The sequence below is a fragment of the Amphiura filiformis genome, chromosome 1 (genome assembly GCF_039555335.1).
Source record: "Amphiura filiformis chromosome 1, Afil_fr2py, whole genome shotgun sequence".
NCBI lineage: Eukaryota > Metazoa > Echinodermata > Ophiuroidea > Amphilepidida > Amphiuridae > Amphiura > Amphiura filiformis.
Genome location: NC_092628.1, coordinates 94,529,617 through 94,548,376, shown reverse-complemented (window position 1 = coordinate 94,548,376; position 18,760 = coordinate 94,529,617). Strand labels below are relative to the sequence as shown.

General features: G+C 40.4%; 1 protein-coding gene across 1 annotated transcript; it reads right to left on the bottom strand.

Annotated features, from left to right (window-relative positions):
• Positions 1 to 1,681: 1,681 nt before the first annotated feature.
• Positions 1,682 to 17,885, bottom strand: LOC140158369 (uncharacterized). The gene is made up of 10 exons (XM_072181463.1): positions 17,735 to 17,885; positions 12,935 to 13,068; positions 12,312 to 12,397; positions 7,457 to 7,543; positions 7,029 to 7,177; positions 5,913 to 6,006; positions 4,577 to 4,670; positions 3,825 to 3,917; positions 2,926 to 3,004; positions 1,682 to 1,944 (listed from the first exon to the last, which is right to left on the bottom strand). The coding sequence occupies exons 1-10, from the start codon at positions 17,735 to 17,737 to the stop codon at positions 1,855 to 1,857; spliced, it is 909 nt and encodes a 302-aa protein (XP_072037564.1). The 5' UTR covers positions 17,738 to 17,885; the 3' UTR covers positions 1,682 to 1,854.
• Positions 17,886 to 18,760: the final 875 nt, after the last annotated feature.

Sequence of the window (18,760 nt, the reverse complement as noted above, 5' to 3'; positions counted from 1 at the left end):
TAACTTAGTTTTTGCTTTAAAAAATTGTTTACAGTTATTAAAATAATATTTAACTGACTAAGAATGAGAATAAGCGATAGAATTTTTATTTTGCCTATCCTCTACCTATGATAGGCGACAGGCAGGTCCAATATTTTTATCGTAGTGGATACGGCTGCGCCGGCATCCACTACTCAAAATATTGGACCTGCCTGTCGCTCTATATCACACGGTAGAGGATAGGCAAAAATAAAATTCCTATCGCTTATTCTCTAAATAATGCAAAGCCATTTCATGATAGATGACAGAAATATGAATCGATGAATTCTTTACATTTTGCAGTGTCTTACTCGAGAAAAATCCCCTCATACCTGTTTTTTCCAGACAATCCTTCTGAGAACTGGTTGCTTGGATTTCAGTTTGAAATCCTACATTAGAAGCCTGGAGCAACTAGGGCTCTTCACACTTGATTGAGAGTTTCCTGTCACATATTTTCAGAAAACAAACATGGCAACTTTTTCATTATTCAATATTTACCCAACTTTCATTATCAGTGAAAATGCAGAATTAAACAGTCTTAGGAAACAAGCTCTTGTTTTTAATTCTAATTTGTGAAAAATTGCAATAATGAACACAAACATGGGTGGGGCCAGTGCTGTACGGTGCGACTAAATTGGTCGCATTGGCGACTAACATTTTGCCCATGCGACCAAAAGTAAAATTCGTAGCGCCAATGGCGACTAAACATTTCACATGTTAGTCGCCAGGGCTAATCAATATTTACCTCACAGACTAAACAAAAATATACAGTGATGATGAGTGATCCATAAAGTATCCATTTAATGCTCATTTTGTACACAAAAATCGACTGGCATTCGGGTGAATTGGCAAATATTTTTCGTAAACACAAGTGTTCAACACTTCCGGGTAGGGATAATCATTAATATTCATCATTCCCGGGATTCCCCGTGACCCAGTGAGCATGTACTGTTCAGCATTACACTGCACAACGGGCGCTGTGCCTCACTACTGTACCACTGTGACCTGTGCATGTCGTGCTGTGTCACTCACATGCACAATGAATATTCAACGACGTGGCTATACAGGCTGACATCGTGAAGTGTACATGTGCTACACAGTGAGCCAATGCAGAGTGTACGGTCGAGTGTTTTGCATGTGAATACATCGAGGGTGTGCTGGTGTATTTATGTTGTGTGATGGGCTGAAAGTTTATCAGGAGTAGGAGTTTAATAATGGCAACAAAGAGGACATTGTTGGATTTTTGGAGGCAAATCGGGAAATACTGTTGCTCCGGAAGTTCGTGTTGAAACTGATGATGGAAGCAGTGGGGGAAATACAGATTCTTCTACCCAACCCGCTCAACCTAAATGATGTAAATTCCAACCAACATGGGCCGATGACTTCGATTGGTTGGAGTATGATGAAGCCAAGGACACGATGGGTTGTGAAGCAAAATGAAATCACGGAGGTGAAGATTGATTATGAGCTCAATGGCGACCGACTGTTGAAGCTTTTAATCGCCAGCAAATGCAAAATATGTACATACCGTACCATCCAATAGTATGAATGTATGCCTATGAATATATATGCATTCTTACTTTTTTTACTTGTGAGCAAAATTGATGGGCGCCTAAATTTATAAAGTTAGGCGCCATTGGCTCCTCAATCAGTTTTTGCACCGTACAGCACTGGGTGGGGCAACAGGAAACTTGGAATCAAGTGTCAACAGCCTAATAACAGGAATCTGGTTGAGGAACAAAACAAGCTCCCATAACAAAGGATGACTTGCATCCTTAAAAATTATTTACATACAAATGTACACAAATAGTAAACAAGTCCCAAGTACCACTTCTGCTATAAAGGACAGTCATACACGTGTATAGCTTTGTCGTCTGATACGGACACAATCTTGGATCCATTCCCGTTATATTTGGCCTGCCATACCTATGAAGCAAATGCAGAAACAAAAGAAACATATGTCACTAATGATAATATTTTAATTAAGTTAAATGTAATATAAACATAATTTGGTTGCTGTTGGAATTCAATGTAAATAGTTCCAACTTTCATTACAAACAGTCATACTGTCCATTCCATTAAGAGTCTTTTTTTTTATTACATATTTGAAAAAATAACAAATTGTGTCAAAGTCATCAAAAAAATTGTTAGCACACCCTTAAACCCAACGTGATTTATACTTTTCAAATGCCAAGTTCAATTTGAAACCCCTTTCTTTTCAATTTTGCCTCATTTAGGCAGTTACTTGGGTCCAACAAAAGGGTTCGCGACATACTCACAAATCGAAAGCGGTCCATTCTCAAGGGCACACATCCTGTCAAATTAAACAAAAGTATCTGTCCACCAAGAGGAATCCACTGGGTAATGCTAGATGTTGGTAGAAACAGCAACACTGTCTGGTCTTGATTATGTTTGGCTATGTCATCAAGACAGACAGTGTTGCTGTTTCTTCAAACATCTAGAAACACCAGAGTGATCAAGATTCCTGATAGGAATTGAAATATTTCTGAATGAGTATCAGTTTTTGGAGCAGAAAAAGAACCTTTTCTACTTAGTTGAGGTGCTGAGTTTGGAGGAAAGGAATACAAATTATCATTTTAAAAGGATACTACCCGATACAAAGGTGAAATTCCAAAATTGCTAAACTTGTGTTGAAAACCACTCATCTTGTGCATGGTACCCTAATATATGTCATCTATGACCCCTACCATATACTTGTAAACACTAATCATTTCCAGAATGTATGTTTTGTATTGTTCATAAGTGGACTGCCAGTTGGCAATATGCAACTTTTTCTTGAACACATGTTTTGAGCAAAGTATTACAGTGAGGCTCTGATTCCTTCTCTGGTGCATTTCATTTCATATACAATTGATGTATACAAGTTTCAGAATTATTTGCTCTTACCTGGTCATAGTGGTCATAGAAAGTGGCTACATACTGCCTGGCTGTTGCATCCCATACTTTCACTGTCTTATCTGAAGAACTGAAATAATCATCATAAAAACAAACTTTGGTTTATATTGAGAAATTGATGTATGAAAATATATGAAGACACACAAGTCACAATGGAAGACAATAATTGGGTACCTAGCGCATACCAACAAATTGTATAATTGCATTAACTGGAAATATCCTTACTTATTGTATGATGCGCGTATAGTCCTACCTTCGAGTAAAGTCCCACCCCAAATATTATAGAAATTGTAAAAAAAAGAAAAGAAGTTCTTTATTTCTTTTGGTTTAGCAGTGTCCCTGGACCTTTAGTAGTGTCCCTGGACCCCATTAGAAATAAGTTATTATTTATGACTTTCATGGGTGATCCTGTTTTAACAACATTTTGTTTGGAATTGTAATCTTTTTATCTTTAGCATATTTTTTTTTAATGTAATTTTTAAGATGTAAAAAATGTGTTATTTTTTATAAATGTTGTTATTTCGAATAAATTCAATCAATCAATCAATATGCTAGGATCATACGTCATTGACTTTATTCATTTTAGAGAAAGGAGAGTTTTCATGATGGTGACTTAATTTTCATACATAAAACTAGTTTCAGTTATTAAAATAATATTGAACTAAGAGTGAAAATAAGCAATATGAATTTTTGTTTTTACTATCCTCCCCCATGTGACAGACAACAGGCAGGTCCAAAATTTCAAGCTATTGTTTATTGTTTAATTACTAAGGTAACACAAAGTGATACAGGAAAATGGAACAAACTTGTGCAACTATCATGGTAAGGTAATCACCATCAACAAGTGACATAAATACTTTGTATTTGTAAACTTATCTACATGTACCTACCTTGATACAAAATGTGTGTTATCTGGACAGAAATGTACACTGAGCACCCATGATGCATGCCCTGACACAGTGTTGGCCAAGTTGGCATGTTGCCTGTGAGAAGAAACAAAAAACATCCAAAATATTTACCTATCAAAACAGGTTGTGCTCCAGGGCTCAAATTTGACACCAGCCCATTGGGCAATCGATTTCAAAAGGAATCACCCATTCAGGTGAGTCCATTTGAAATTCACACTGGAATTCAGCTGGAATAGCCCAATACACGATTTGGGTAATTCCCAAAAGCCTTTGCACAGATAACCCATAATTATGTCAATGCACAAATTATTGCTGTGCAGTGCTATGTGAGCAAATGAAGTCAAGCACATTCACAAATATGTATATTGCAATGGATTCAGGTTATTATCAAAATTAGCAACTAAAAAATGCAAACACATCGAGTATGTATATTTGAGCCTTCAATAAAGGTGCACATTAAAATATTTGTTTGATAAGATAAATATGAACGTTGCAAAAATATATCAAGTTCAAATGCTGGTGTGCCAGTTGTAATCTACAGTAATTCATAATTATTTACACTTCTGTAATAACAGCTAATTATTGGAAGTCATTAATGAAGTAGATAGTCTACAAAATTACCTTTGCACTGTATCAAAACCAAATACTGAAAACAATACTGAAATGGTTCAGGTCATATGCTCTTTCACTTTTTCAGATTCCTTGAAATCAATAACAAAATAAATCATTCTTACACATCATAGATTTTAATGTGGCCATCATCTGATCCTGTTGCTAATAGCTGTGAATCTGGTGAAAAACACAGAGATCTGATAGGCATAGCATGACCTGTAATGCAAGATGACAGCAAAATATCATGTGTTAATTCTATGTTTACTATACACATATTTTTAAATTGCACACAAAATGGATGCATATAACTATGAGGCCTTGTCAAGAATTTTTATTTGCGAGCTGATATAAGGTTGATTGAGCAGTGCTCCTGAATTATACTGAATGATTTGTGAGGCTGTAATTACGCTGCATGGTTTGTGGGTTGTATCACTTGTAAATGCGATTGTGATCACAAAAATTTGGTACAGTAACATGCCAGGCTGATATTACAAACAGAGAATGGTTATTTCTCTTCCTCCAGTTACCCAAGGAAGATTTTTTTATCATTCTTGATCCCTGTCATTTTTGACTCAATATAAGCATTTTCTATTATTTTCATTGCTTGTTTTTTTTTTAGGTATAAGATTAGTTTTATGGAAGATTATTTACCCTGTTATGCGTAAGTTGTTTACAAACATGCAGCTTGTTTTCACCAGCACCAGACTTGAGCCTCCTATTCCTTTTCTAAAACATGACATGCTCATAGTAAACTAGGAAACATGTATCAGTAGTTATAAGAACAACCTACCATTCAGGATATTTGGTTGTGCTTTTTCAATGATATTCTTTTATCGCTATTGATTTTATAATATATTTATTCTGTCATTAGACTCTTCTCTTATGAATTCTGAAGGTGTTGGTTTCATACACATAATTCATAATGTTAATTTTGTATGAGTATTATAAACTCAGAAATAAAGAAGAGCCAGTTTGCTCAAAATTTTCTGGATAACAAAGGAATATTGTTTTTTATCAACCACTAAGGGAAACATCAAAGAACACCGCCAACCGGAAATATTTTCAAATCTAGTCAGAGAGTGAATACTTATATGCTTTATCTAGTCAATGAGAACGTATTGCATAAGCACAATATGCGTATACGGCGAGGTTCACACATAACGACAATTTGGATAAACAGTGCACGTAAAATGCAAGCGATACGTAATACCCAGCCATCCAATTTTTGTAGTGTTTTTTCTTTTTTGCAAAAATTAGAATGTTAAAAATTTAATTATTTCAATATTTAGAATGACTTAGTGGTATGATAAATTTGTTATTAGATTAAGCGTCGCTATGGTATGGGAAATTATTGTGCCCTCAGTGTCATACTGGGTTCAGCCTTCATGCATGATAATTTCCTGTATATACCTCCACATCACCTAACAACTATTAGTCTCTTATTTGCTGATGTCGTACCTTCTAACGTATGTAAGAGTTTTCCAGTCTGGATATCAAATATATTAACTATACCATCCAAGGCACCGCTTGCAATATATCTGCCATCAGGACTCTGTGGTACAATAAAAGAAATAACACACATGAACATTAGTCAATATATACTAGGCCTAAAAAACATGATTTGTTGTGTGGGGGTTTTTATGGGGGTTTTTCACACCATACATTGCAATACTTTCTCCTAGCTGTAATTTTGTGGGTTTTTTACAAAGCTGGCGCATACAATCATTTATCTGACTGCTCCTAAGAACTGATCATTGAACATAACTAATAGTCGGTATATCTACCTCAAGTCACTGGCACTATAACTCTGAAGTTCAGCATGTGCTACGTTGGCTTGACATGGTTTCTTGTGTGTATATATGCGGCATGTTGAACGCGCACATACAATTATGTACACGCACCAAGTAACGCTAAGCCAATTTAGCCAACGTAGAACACGCTAAACTTCAAAGCTACAGCCAGTGACTCAAGGTAGAGATATGGACTATAGGTCAATTTGATGATAATCACTCAACAGTTTTCATTAAATAACTCAAGAAATTCCTTTCTATGTGTCCATTGGCCTATAGTCCATTTGGCTTCCTCAAAAGAGTGACATCAGTACTTTGTTGGAGTTACTTTGAGTGTGTACGGACATACCGCCTCTGATGGCATGTGTAAACCATTCCAGTTCTTTGAGTCAACTTGTACGATTTAATACTACGTGCCATGGGGCACACACAGATGTCACTCTCTTGAAGAAGCCAAATGGACTATATCATAGCAGATTCAACCCATTGTGGAACATTTTTCAAATAAATTCAGGCTACCGGGCGATCATGCATATCACGCTATGTATGCCTGGCATATGATTGACCGGCAGCCTGGATTTGTTGAAAAAACATCCCACGATGGGTTGAATCTGCTATAGTGCATTGCCTACTGTTTTAGATTAGTCTCTGTTGATGCAAACACAGTTTCAGACTTAATGACTGTACATTGTACATATCATATGTGTTGGGCTAAGTGAAGTTTATAAGTTTTCAAAAGAAATATCTTACATGCATACCATGTGAAATATCTGTGAATACTTACATATGCAACACTGAGTGTGAATTTGCCTCTTGTGTCAAGTGATGATTCCTTCTTTCCACTTTCTACTCCAAACAGGTTGATTTTACCTGTGTGGCTACCAGATGCCAAGAAACGACCATCCGGAGAAAAAGTTATCGTCCACGCATCAACTAAAATATGAAGAGAAAATATTATTTGTTCAAATGTTTTGTTTTTGTAATTTGTATTGTATTTTACTGTAACTTTACATGAAATAAATTATGACAATATATTCTCCTTTTAACAATCTCACACTGGATGTCCAGCAAGCTGATTCTGCTTTTCCCTATCTCTGCATATCAAACATTCACTTCTGCATCTTGAATTTGCTGCTTTGCACATACACTCTTTGTTTGTCTCTAGTAACTTAATTGTAATTAACTTCCTACACTGGATAAAGAAGAACTCACCTGGTCCTGCATCAATGGCCCTCATCTGTTTGCCAACCTCAAGATCCCATAACCTAATATGGGCATCTAAAGAACTGGATGCTGCAACTATGTGTTAGAATGGTCAAGGAAAGTGGATCATAGCATATTATTGGATTGTATAATGGAATGACTGCATCTTATTTCAACAACTCAATCTTGTTCAACATTTCTTTGAAGTCACAATCATAGCTGTTCCCAACCAGTCAGTCATAACTGCATTTTGGGGTCACAAGTTCTATACTGGTTTTGTGAGATTGGAGCCCTGTTCCAAAGTACAGAGGAAAAACATCTTCTTTTGACATCTGTTTACCTTCAAGAACTCATATTGTACTCAAAATTGCATCATACATAATGCTATTGATTTATCACCAGGGACAGGCGATTTGCGCGGAAAAAAATAGCAAATTGCGCGGAACTTTTTTTTTCAGTGCAAATCATGTATCCCTAAATTGCGCGGAAAGAAAGTTCCGCGCAAATCGCCTGTCCCTGTTTATCACTCATGGAGGGCAGATACATGTGATGTACCTCCTGCATTTATCAGCAAGAGCCCGAAATCAAATGATAGTTAAATTACGTCTTTAAGTTTAAGCTCAAGTGTTACAAAGGTTTGCGCACTTGGCAAAATGTTTTACCCACAGAATGCAAGCAAATGAGCCGATACGGAACTTTGCCGCCCGTCTTCGTGGCCAGGCAGGGGTGTGTAATTTCATTGTGCCCTGCCCAAATTGCAACCAGAATGTTGACTATAGTGAGCATGTACTACAGGGACGCCATCCTCGTGGCATCAGCGACGAGGAAATTCAACTGGAGCTCCTTGGGGAGCAGAAACAGAACATGACTTTAGAAGAAACTGTCAGCTACATAGAGGCAAAAGAGAGCGGAAGCGATCCGCCACCCGCCTACAAGGTAACATAGCCTCCACTGCTGCCACAAGTAGCTACCGCTCAATGAAGAAGGCAGATAACACTCATCAAAGACACATTTGCAACTATTGTGGTCAGAAGAGTCACATGGCACACGTCGCAAGGACCGTGAGCAGTCATGCCCTGCATTTGGCCATGTGTGTGGAAAATGCAGTGTTCGGGGCCACTTTGACGCAGTTTGCCGCGGTGGTGGCCGCAAAGGACATTCCAAAGAACCTACTAATCAAAGAAAAGGCATGACAGACACAGAAAGCGCCATATTTGACACACTTTGCAGCATTGACAATGACTCTAATGTGTTTAATGACTCTAACCTATGTAGTTTAGATGCAGGAGGTAGTCCTGTGATCAATCTTGACCATCATGTCTATAATAATCTGTGTAAAACTTGGGAACGTCGGGCATCTGATCCCCAACCCCTTATAGATGTAGCCATTCGTAATGCGCTCCTTCAGACTATGATACGCTCGGCCTTCACTTGCCCCCGCGCCCCAAGTACTGCCTACTACCGCAATAATAGCTGACACTGGCTGTCAGTCATGTCTGGCAGGTACCAAACTCCTCCAGCGCATGGGTCTGCAAACCCACCATCTCACACCGGTCACTATGAAAATGAGTGCCGCTGACAACAAAGGCATACGCATCCTCGGGGCACTTGTTCTTAGAATCTCGGTACAACAAAAGATGGTACTACCCTACAAACACGCCAAATTGTCTATTTCACAGACACAAATGACAATCTGTATTTAAGTAAGCAGGCATGTATTGACCTAGGGCTGATATCAGACAGATTCCCAACAATTGGAGAAACTCAGCCGGCGTGTGCATCCGGGATAGCAAACAGCGACCAGTCAGCAACTGACCCTAAACTAAACTCATGGTCATCCCTTACTGCCCCATGCGCTTGCCCCCAACGCCAAGCGCCCCCACCACCCCCAGTGACACCCCCTCATCAGTGAGACCTTGCCCCAGCCTCTTTGATGCCATTGAGAAGTTCCCTACCCCGCGCAACATTACTGACATCCGCTCCTGGCATAGCCTGGTCAACCAAGTAGCTTATGCCTTTGCCTCAGCGGAAAAGATGCTACCATTCCGCCGCTACTTAGCCCAGGTACCCCATTTACATGGACGGAGGAACTCAATGACCTGTTTGAAGAATCAAAGCGGATCATCATAGAGGAAATCTCCAAAGGTGTCGAGATCTTTGACAAATCTCGCCCACGTGTCTTGCCACAGATTGGAGCAAAACTGGGATTGGCTTTTGGTTGCTCCAAAAACATTGTCAATGCACAAAACCAGACCCATTCTGCTGCAAGACAGGGTGGAAAGTCACCCTGGTTGGTAGCCGTTTCACAACCCCTGCTGAGTCCCGCTACCACCCTGTAGAAGGGGAAGCTTTGGCTGTCGGAGACGCATTAGATAAGGCACGCCATTTCGTCCTTGGTTGCGATAACCTGATCATTGCAGTTGACCACAAGCCCTCCTCAAGGTCCTTGGTGATAGATGCTTGGAGGATGTCCCTAATCCACGACTTCGCAACCTGAAGGAAAAATCACTCCGCTTATCGATTCCGTATAGTCCATGTTCCAGGTGTTCGCCACAGAGCAGCAGACGGAGTCTCCGCCACCCGTCAGCAAGTCCAAGGGCATGTACCTCCCAGATGATGTTGCTACACTGCATCACGATACAACATACCTCCCCTCACTCTGCTTGAATGCGCACGTACATATATCGCCCACATCTATCACATGTTCACATGAGCCTGATGCAGTGGCGGCTATGTCCACCTCCCTTAGTGCCCTTAAGTCTATCACATGGGACGATGTGCGCCTGGCGACAACAAGTGATCAGACATTGTCCAAGCTGCTGTCAATAATTGAGGATGGTCTGCCAGGATCACGCCATGAGTTGCCTCCCGATCTCCAAGATTACTTCAGCCTGAGAGATGGTCTCTACTCTTTGGATGGCGTTGCCATGCACAACCACCGCATTATTATCCCCCCATCACTCCGCCCTGAGGTTCTGAAGTCCCTCCACTCAGCTCATCAGGGCATCTCATCCATGACCTCGCGTGCGAAGCTTCAGTTTTTGGCCAGGCATTACGTCCGATATCCACCACGTGCGCACACGATGCTCACAGTGTAATCGTATGGCCCCATCACAGCCCAATCCACCACCTACCCCACCTGTTGCACCAGTGTACCCATTTCAGTCGATATGTGCTGACTATTTCCACCTTGCTGGCAACAATTACTTGGTCATTGTGGATCGCTACAGTAATTGGCCAATTGTGGAACGGGCAGCTGATGGATCAAACGGCCTAATCTCCAGCCTCAGGCGTACATTTGTCACATATGGAATAAGTGATGAGCTGTCCTCTGATGGTGGTCCGGAGTTCTCATCCACCGCCACCAAGACCTTTCTCAAAAATTGGGGAGACCCGCACCGTGTATCATCTGTTGCCTACCCTCACAGCAACTGCAGAGCTGAAGTTGCAGTTAAAACGGTTAAACGCCTTCTTACTGACAACACAAACCCCAATGGAGACCTAGACACTGACTCCTTTCAACGGGCAATGTTACAATACAGAAATACACCAGACAAAGGGACTAAACTCTCCCCAGCACAGTGTCTGTTTGGTCGACCCATACGTGATTTCATTCCCATACACCCCGGTCGCTATGAACCACACCCAACATGGAGAGAGACACTGGCAGCCCGAGAAGAGGCCCTGCGTAACAGACACATGAAAATTGCAGAACGGCTTTCCGAGCACACAAGACACCTTCCTCCCCTTGTTATTGGTGACCACGCACGAGTCCAGAATCAAACCGCCCTCACCCAACCAAATGGGACAAAACAGGCATTGTCATTGAGGTGCGTCAGTTTGACCAATATGTGGTTCGCGAGATGGCTCTGGCCGAGTAACCCACGTAACAGGAAGTTCTTGCGGCGGTATACACCTGCAGTGTCTTGCCAGCCCCATCACCTCATCTGCCCTCCTACACCACCAGTCGTACCTCGCAGACCCTCCCTAGCATCTGCACCCAGCGACCGAACAAGGTGACTACAGGTATGCCACCTAAGGACAACACTGCCCCACCTACTCCAGACACACCCACAACCCAACCAGCACCAAACACCCCTGGACCAGCATTGTCTCTGGATCCGCCACCCTCTTCCACCCGCGACACTCAGCTTCCACAGCGCGCATTGTCACGGTTGCTACCCCACAACTCTCCGGGTCTAAAGGAAACATACACACCACCAAGCCTGCATTCCGCAGCTCCTTCTGTCCGGCGTTCCATGCGCCTCAAGACTGTAAATACTTAGCTAAGTTGTTTCTCAGTCCTTGATATACATGTGCTCATTATCCAGGTACCTAAAATAATACACTCAAGGACTTGGGGGCATAGAGGATTTACGTTATTGTATAGTATGTTACAGTTAGTTATATATCATTATACCATTATATCATTCCAGATCTTGGTCATTGTTAAAGTCCACAATAAAGAACAAGACAAGACAGGACAAGACAACAAATACTAGTAGTAGTTATTAATTTACCAGTTACATAGTGAAATGATCCAGAACTACATTAATTTTCCGCCATGAGCGACAAACAAATAAACACCTTATTGACAGAACTGAATGTACAATATTTGAATCCACTGACAGAGTCTCTCATTCTCTATATAACTGGGTGTGATTCAAAACTTGTGAAATATTCTAAGTAGTAGAAAATCCTGAAAAGCAGCATGAAATTGGGCTAAAATTACTCCCCAAAACGGGCTGAAAATCAATACAATTGCGTAAATTTTAACCACAAAAATCCTGAAGAATCACACCACTGATATAATGCACAAACTGTTCTAAAAATCTTCATTCTGTAGGTATATATAAAAGGATACCGGTACCCGTAGGGTTGATGTCTACTGACACAACCCCTAACTGATGACCTTCTAGTGTCCAACGTAGCTTCAGTTCATCATTCTCCCTGAAAAATAAAATATATATGATGTGATCAAATTTTGTTAGTAGTACAGTAGATTAGTAAAATGGTTAACGAAATATGCAATTTATTTCATTAATTAATATGCACATCCTGCATGCAATTTTCATGACAGAAAACTATACAGTATCCAAATTCTTTGTGCTTCATATCCTACTAAGTTTTAATTTCATTGGTCAATAAATTTTGGTGGTAAATGAATTAGGCTAAGTTTAAATCTATACATACACCCCTTTTGGAAGACATGACCTTAATCTCCCACACAGGGGGCATAGATTTTAAATGGAGTCACCCATTCAGGTAACCCCATTGGGTTATGGATTTCAACTGGAATAGCTCATTATTGGTTGTTTGTATCGGTGACATGACCAAGAAATCTCACCATCTTGACTCTACATAGAAATCTTTAATTTTAATTTTGATTATGAGAATGCCCAAAAATAGCTGCCAAAATCAAACCAGTAAGGAATTTCCAGACTGCTTAATAAAAGCATTTTTTCCATTAAATTGCTAAACACTTACCATTGCCAACACTTGACTAAGTCATCCACACCGCCAGTAACAATATTATCCACACCATCCTTATCACTCTTTACCCATGCACAGCACCATATGCTGTCATCATGAGCTTGCTCCTTCTTATGTTGCACACTATACTGTAGAATCAAACAAAACATTGGGTTTTATGCTTTACATTAAAACTTAGAGAAAGTGAAACAAACACCTCTTGATGAAACAATTCCAAAAGTTTGATTTCTTATCAGGGAAATTAACTTTAAATAATTAGCAAAGACAAGCCAAATTGGTATTTTCTGTGCTGTGAAAATTGACTAGAACTGCAAGGCCCTCAATTTGGATTTTGCGAGGGTGTACCATTTGACAGACGTGAGAAGTGGGTAAGTGCAATATAGATGAAACAACCCGACTGAGAGAATCCTTCGCAGTTTTTATCCCGCCTCATACGCTCGCGTAAATTCACGCCTGCGTCACATGATTGATCGGCGAATGAGGTGCTGATGTGTTAATGGTTTCAACTATTTCCTGTTCGTCTGGCTTCACCTGAAGCGTTGAGCAGTATTGCTACAGATACAGATACAGATACTAGCCAATAAGAACCCGACTTCATGTTTACACCATACATGTACATGCCCAGTGAGGAACACCCCACCGTCATTGGGTGACGTCTATCATGCTCCGGTAGGGAATCAAGACATATATATTTCCCGATAGCGAGTGCCGGTCCACACAAACTCAATGGACTGTGTCAAACAAACTCACGCACAGAATCAACGGATTCAATACAATGTCATAATGTATGTTGCTCGAAAAAGTCTAGCCAAGAATTTGCTCACCGATAGCTTCACATTCTAGGCTAGAGACTATTACAGCCGATCACGACAGGCGATTGCATCAAAAATGTTGCTACAATGACACTTCAGCAAAATTTTAAGACTGTCCAAAATAGGCAAATCTTGCTCAAAAGATACAGTTGACTCATCGAAATAACTTTCATCTAAATTTCCACATTAACACTGAATAAATAACCTCCGGTGCCAAAAACTGCACTGTCGCTGTCTGACCGAAAAACGATAGCAAAGCACTCTAGCATCGGATGTGTAACTATCGTGTGCAAATTCAAAGCTAGAGTTCTCGAATAAAATGTATAAGTTGTATGATGTAGGCCTATCAGTTTTCCAAATTTATTTCATTTTCAATGAAAAATCCGATAAAACAAGAGGCTGCATTGACCTAGACCCTCCCTCGGGTCCGTGGGAGAACGACTGGTAATGTAGATTACATAGCATTAAAAATCAACCCAATACACGGACCCTCCCAGTCTGTAGGCAATTTGACTTCCAGCTCCCACAAACTGCTGGAAGTTCACTTTTACGGATTTGGAGTCACGCAATCTTTCTATATACCACGTCCATGTTTTCGCTACATTAACGTTTGTGTAAGCGACTAAAACAAAGATATTGTATCTGACCAATCAACGCAGCTTGGCAGCGCGGGATATTTGAAAAGGCTTCCTAGCTAAATAATGTGCAAACATTTGCAAACCGCACGCGATAATATACATAATATGGACAATAGGCCTAAGTCCGAGTCGAGTGGTTGCCTTTTATTATTGCGGCGTACCATGGGTCTATCAGACGCGTGCCACTTGAGTTCAATACATCTCAGTTGTTGACAAGTGTCCCATCCGATCTTGCGCCACATCCCGCGGCATAGCTTTGTGCTACCATATTTGAATTGAAACTGGGGCGGGGCTTTCGTAATTGACATCGGAATCACCGTGCTTCGTTGAACGAATATTTGGAAGTGAGATCTCTAACAGATTGGACCAGTCTCGGAATCAGCGCTCAATGGACTTTCGCGTTCACTTATAATACTGAGTATATTTCTATATTGCTGCATGGTTGACTGTGGTGGGTGTAATTAGTGGCGCCGATTTGTGGATGAAGAGGAATGGGTTTTTTGCATTGAAGAAAATAAGGGGGGGAGTTGGCATTTTTTTTCATAGGGCATTACGTAATTATTTATTGTTACATTATCCAGAGATGGAACCGAACCGAGACTGGGGGCCAGTCTACATTGACCATGAGGCACGATAGCCGTAATGAAGCCCGAGTCCCTTGGCCTATATCCAGTCTGGATACATCACACGTCTGTGTGATGTATCCAGTTCATCGCCGAACTAACAGATACAATGGATAAGGTGGAAGGTTTAGCATAACGGCCTGCCTATTTACGCTTTCTGAAAACACTCTTGCACATAACATACAAAACCACAAATTCACTAACTTCAACTTGCACTACCGATACAATGAAAAATATATTAATTATTACCGATCCTTCAGAATACTTGCAAATATTGGCAGTTTCATAAAATCCCGCTGCTTAAAATCATAAGTTCTACGAAGTTCTGCCAGATCCAGGTCAGTAATCACAGGTGGGCGAATCTACCAGCGTGACAAGACCAGAGATAATAAAGGATGAGAGGCCACGCTGCACTAAATAGCCTGATTCATGGCGCCGTCGCTGGCCAGATCTTCTACGGTTGTGTATAATGAGTAGAGACCATAGAGCCCTATATAGGGCTCTGTGGAAGAAACGGTTCCTAATTTTGAAGCCATGGATAATATATTCATTTATACGAGAACCATATTTTTGTACCAATCACAGAACAGAATTTCACCTACTCACAGCTGTCAATCATTCTTGTGAAACGTAAGCTCCGCCTAGTATCAAGGCCTTCTTCTGCGCATTGGTTGTGCGCATTTACTAGCCTCCAGCACAAATCCTGTGCACACGATGGTTGGATGGGCGGTTTACACAATAGGAACTGCGATGCATCCTAAACTGGGTCGTTTCCGTGTATTCGCATTGCATGGTGGGTAATCGCCTGCCAGTTTTTGACTAGTTTGCGTAGCTCCACGTTCACAACAGTTTAAATTCAACACAGGTAAATACATATAAAAATTAACATGGACACAAAATTGACATAGCTTATGTAATTCAAATAATAAAATAATAAAATGTAATATTATCATGATAGATGCACCTTTTATTAAAACTTGAAGATTATTTAGTCCAATATTTTGTTTGCGTTAGCTCGCACGAGTCACAAAATGGCGATGCATCTCGCAATTTCTGCATGGCATTCATTTGCATTAGTAACTGTCCTCAAACTAGCGCCTGTGTGTCTCAGGCCTGATAACGACCCCAGGTAATTTTATGCAGAAAGTTTCCTTGCGAACAGCTGCAGGTTACAATTAAACAATGAACACGGCTTGTTTATGTACATGCGTGGGGAGGCTTGTACGTCAGCTGACGTTTTTTGGACTTGTTCCGGCGTGAAAAGTGTCGTTTTTCTTCATGAAAAATACTAGCGATGACCAGTTCTTTGCGGGCTATTTGATTTACAGGTATGTCGGTTCGTCATAGGGTAGAAATGATAGCTGTACAATTTGTATAACATACAGTTTGACATAGGCCTAAATATTTCTGGGCACAAATCGACCTTCCGTATTATGCACAAGTATGTGGATGTGGCACATATACCCTTGGCCCTGATCTCAAAACAATTCAAAATGGCGGAATAAAATGACCGTGCGCAGCAGTTGAACATCCTGGTCATGCTGGTGGATCAAACCTACATCCCATGATCCAGGGCCTGTGAAAATTGTAATTTTGCAAGTGGCGATTTTGGATGTCAATGGGAAATACACACTTAACGATTTGCGCCGGTTAGAAACTTGAAAAAAAAATCTTTATAGTATTACACCCTGGCCAATTTTGTGCCTATTTTGCATTTTCTCAAAATTTAAGCATTGGTGACAAGTAATATATTTATATTATAGGGGCAAGGACTAGAACTACTGCACTGGCAATTTTATTTCAGCACAGACAACAGTTGTGGAGTTACAATCAAAAATGAGGGAAAACCAATATTTGATCAATAAATCAATAACTACTTGCCTTGAGTTGCTGAATTTTCAGAGCAGAAGTTGTAGTCCTTGCCCCTATAATATACATATCTTACTTTTCACCAATGCACTATAATTTTTGAGAAAAATGCAAAAATAGGCCCAAAATTGGCCAGGGGTGTAGTACCCCCTTAAAATTTCATAAACTTATATAAAAGTGGTACTAACCTTATTGTGCTTGCTAATTTAAGACTCGGTTGAAACAAAATTAAGGATCGAATGCATTTTAGTGTCCAAAAGGCAAAATTATCGTCAAAGTTCTGCGAAATCGGTGAAGCCAGATAATAACTTAGGCTAAATTTAGGGTTCAGAATTCGAATCGGGAACGAAAATATCCGATCTTTGCGATCAAAAACACAAAATAACAACTTTAAACATACTATTGGCAAAAGACATTACTACCAAACAATATAGAATAGAAAATTTGACATCATTTTCTCAAAATATTGAAGAAATTTGCTCACTAGACATCGAAAAAGTACGCCATCCAATTCCCGTTCAAACGCGTGGGAAACTGAAAGTGCATAATCCCCACTAGCCACCACCCCGCTTTTCAGATTCTCGAGTGCCAAAATGGGTCAAAATGAACATTGTAGCCGATAAATCCTGCTACGGCTCTGTCAATTCCAAAAAGTTGACAGCCCTGCCATGTGAGGGCCTGCTTGGAAAGGTTGCCGAATTCAGCAGGCATTGGCAGACTATTTCATGATTTTGAAGCCAAGTACACATACAAAACCGGGCCCAAAACCGACCCTGCGATCATTAGTTTTCCTTATATACAAAATGTTAATGGTCTTTGGACAGATCATTCAAAAATGCAGGAGGTACTTACCATTTTTCGTATTCGATAGACGATAGCACAAGAAAACAACGACACTGACTTCTACTTCGCGGATTTCGCGTCCTGATTGCCACGGGAATTAATGGCCTCCCGTCAACTCGGCTCCTGATCAACTGGGCTTATAATTTGCTTTCCCAAGTCTGCTTGCTTGCTTTAAATTTGGGATTTTCCTCTTTTCATTCTTCCTTTTTTGTTTTTCTCTAAAACATCAACCATAGGCCTATTGCCAGTCACTGCCAAATAAAATTAAAAAATTGTTTCATGTCCACACCTTTTTTGAAAATGGATAATAAAATAAATGTTCATGATCCCCTTTCCGCAGACCCAATCGCCGAAACAAATTCTGAAAAGGTGACAAGAAATGTGTGCGGCTGCTTGACAAAAAAAATGCACAGAGTGAGCAAAATTTTTTAACACCACACAATCATGCAAAAAGATTGCGCAAAAAGTTGTGAAAATGTTTGTTAATAGTCCCAAGCTCTTTAAGGGGTGGTGCAATAATTATGTGTACCCCAGAAGGGGGGTGAATTATAGGGGGCAAAGATTTTTGGCAGGCCAAAAGGGGGGCAAGCATTTTTGGCAGGTCGAAAGGGGGGTCAAGCGATTTTTGGCAGGTCGAAAGGGGGGGGCAAGCAATTTTTGGCACAGATATTTTGGGCACTGTTTCTATATTACGCCCTAAAAAGGCGAGGAAAACGTTACTGAACACGCTCAAATATGCAAAATTTCCTGCTCGCTATGCTCGCATTATATGTTAAGACAATTTAAGGTTTTAAATTCGGGTTCCCCAAAATCTTGCATGTGTAAGGGGGGGGGCAAAGATTTTTTGGCACGTCAAAAGGGGGGCAAAGGTTTTTGGCACGTCGAAGGGGGGGGCAAAGGTTTTTGGCACGGCCAAAGGGGAAACAAGCGATTTTGGCAGACCATTTTGAGAATTCACCGGGGTACACATAATTATTGCACCACCCCTAAATAATAGGGCCTAACACCTGCACCCCCCTATTCTTGAGGTATAAA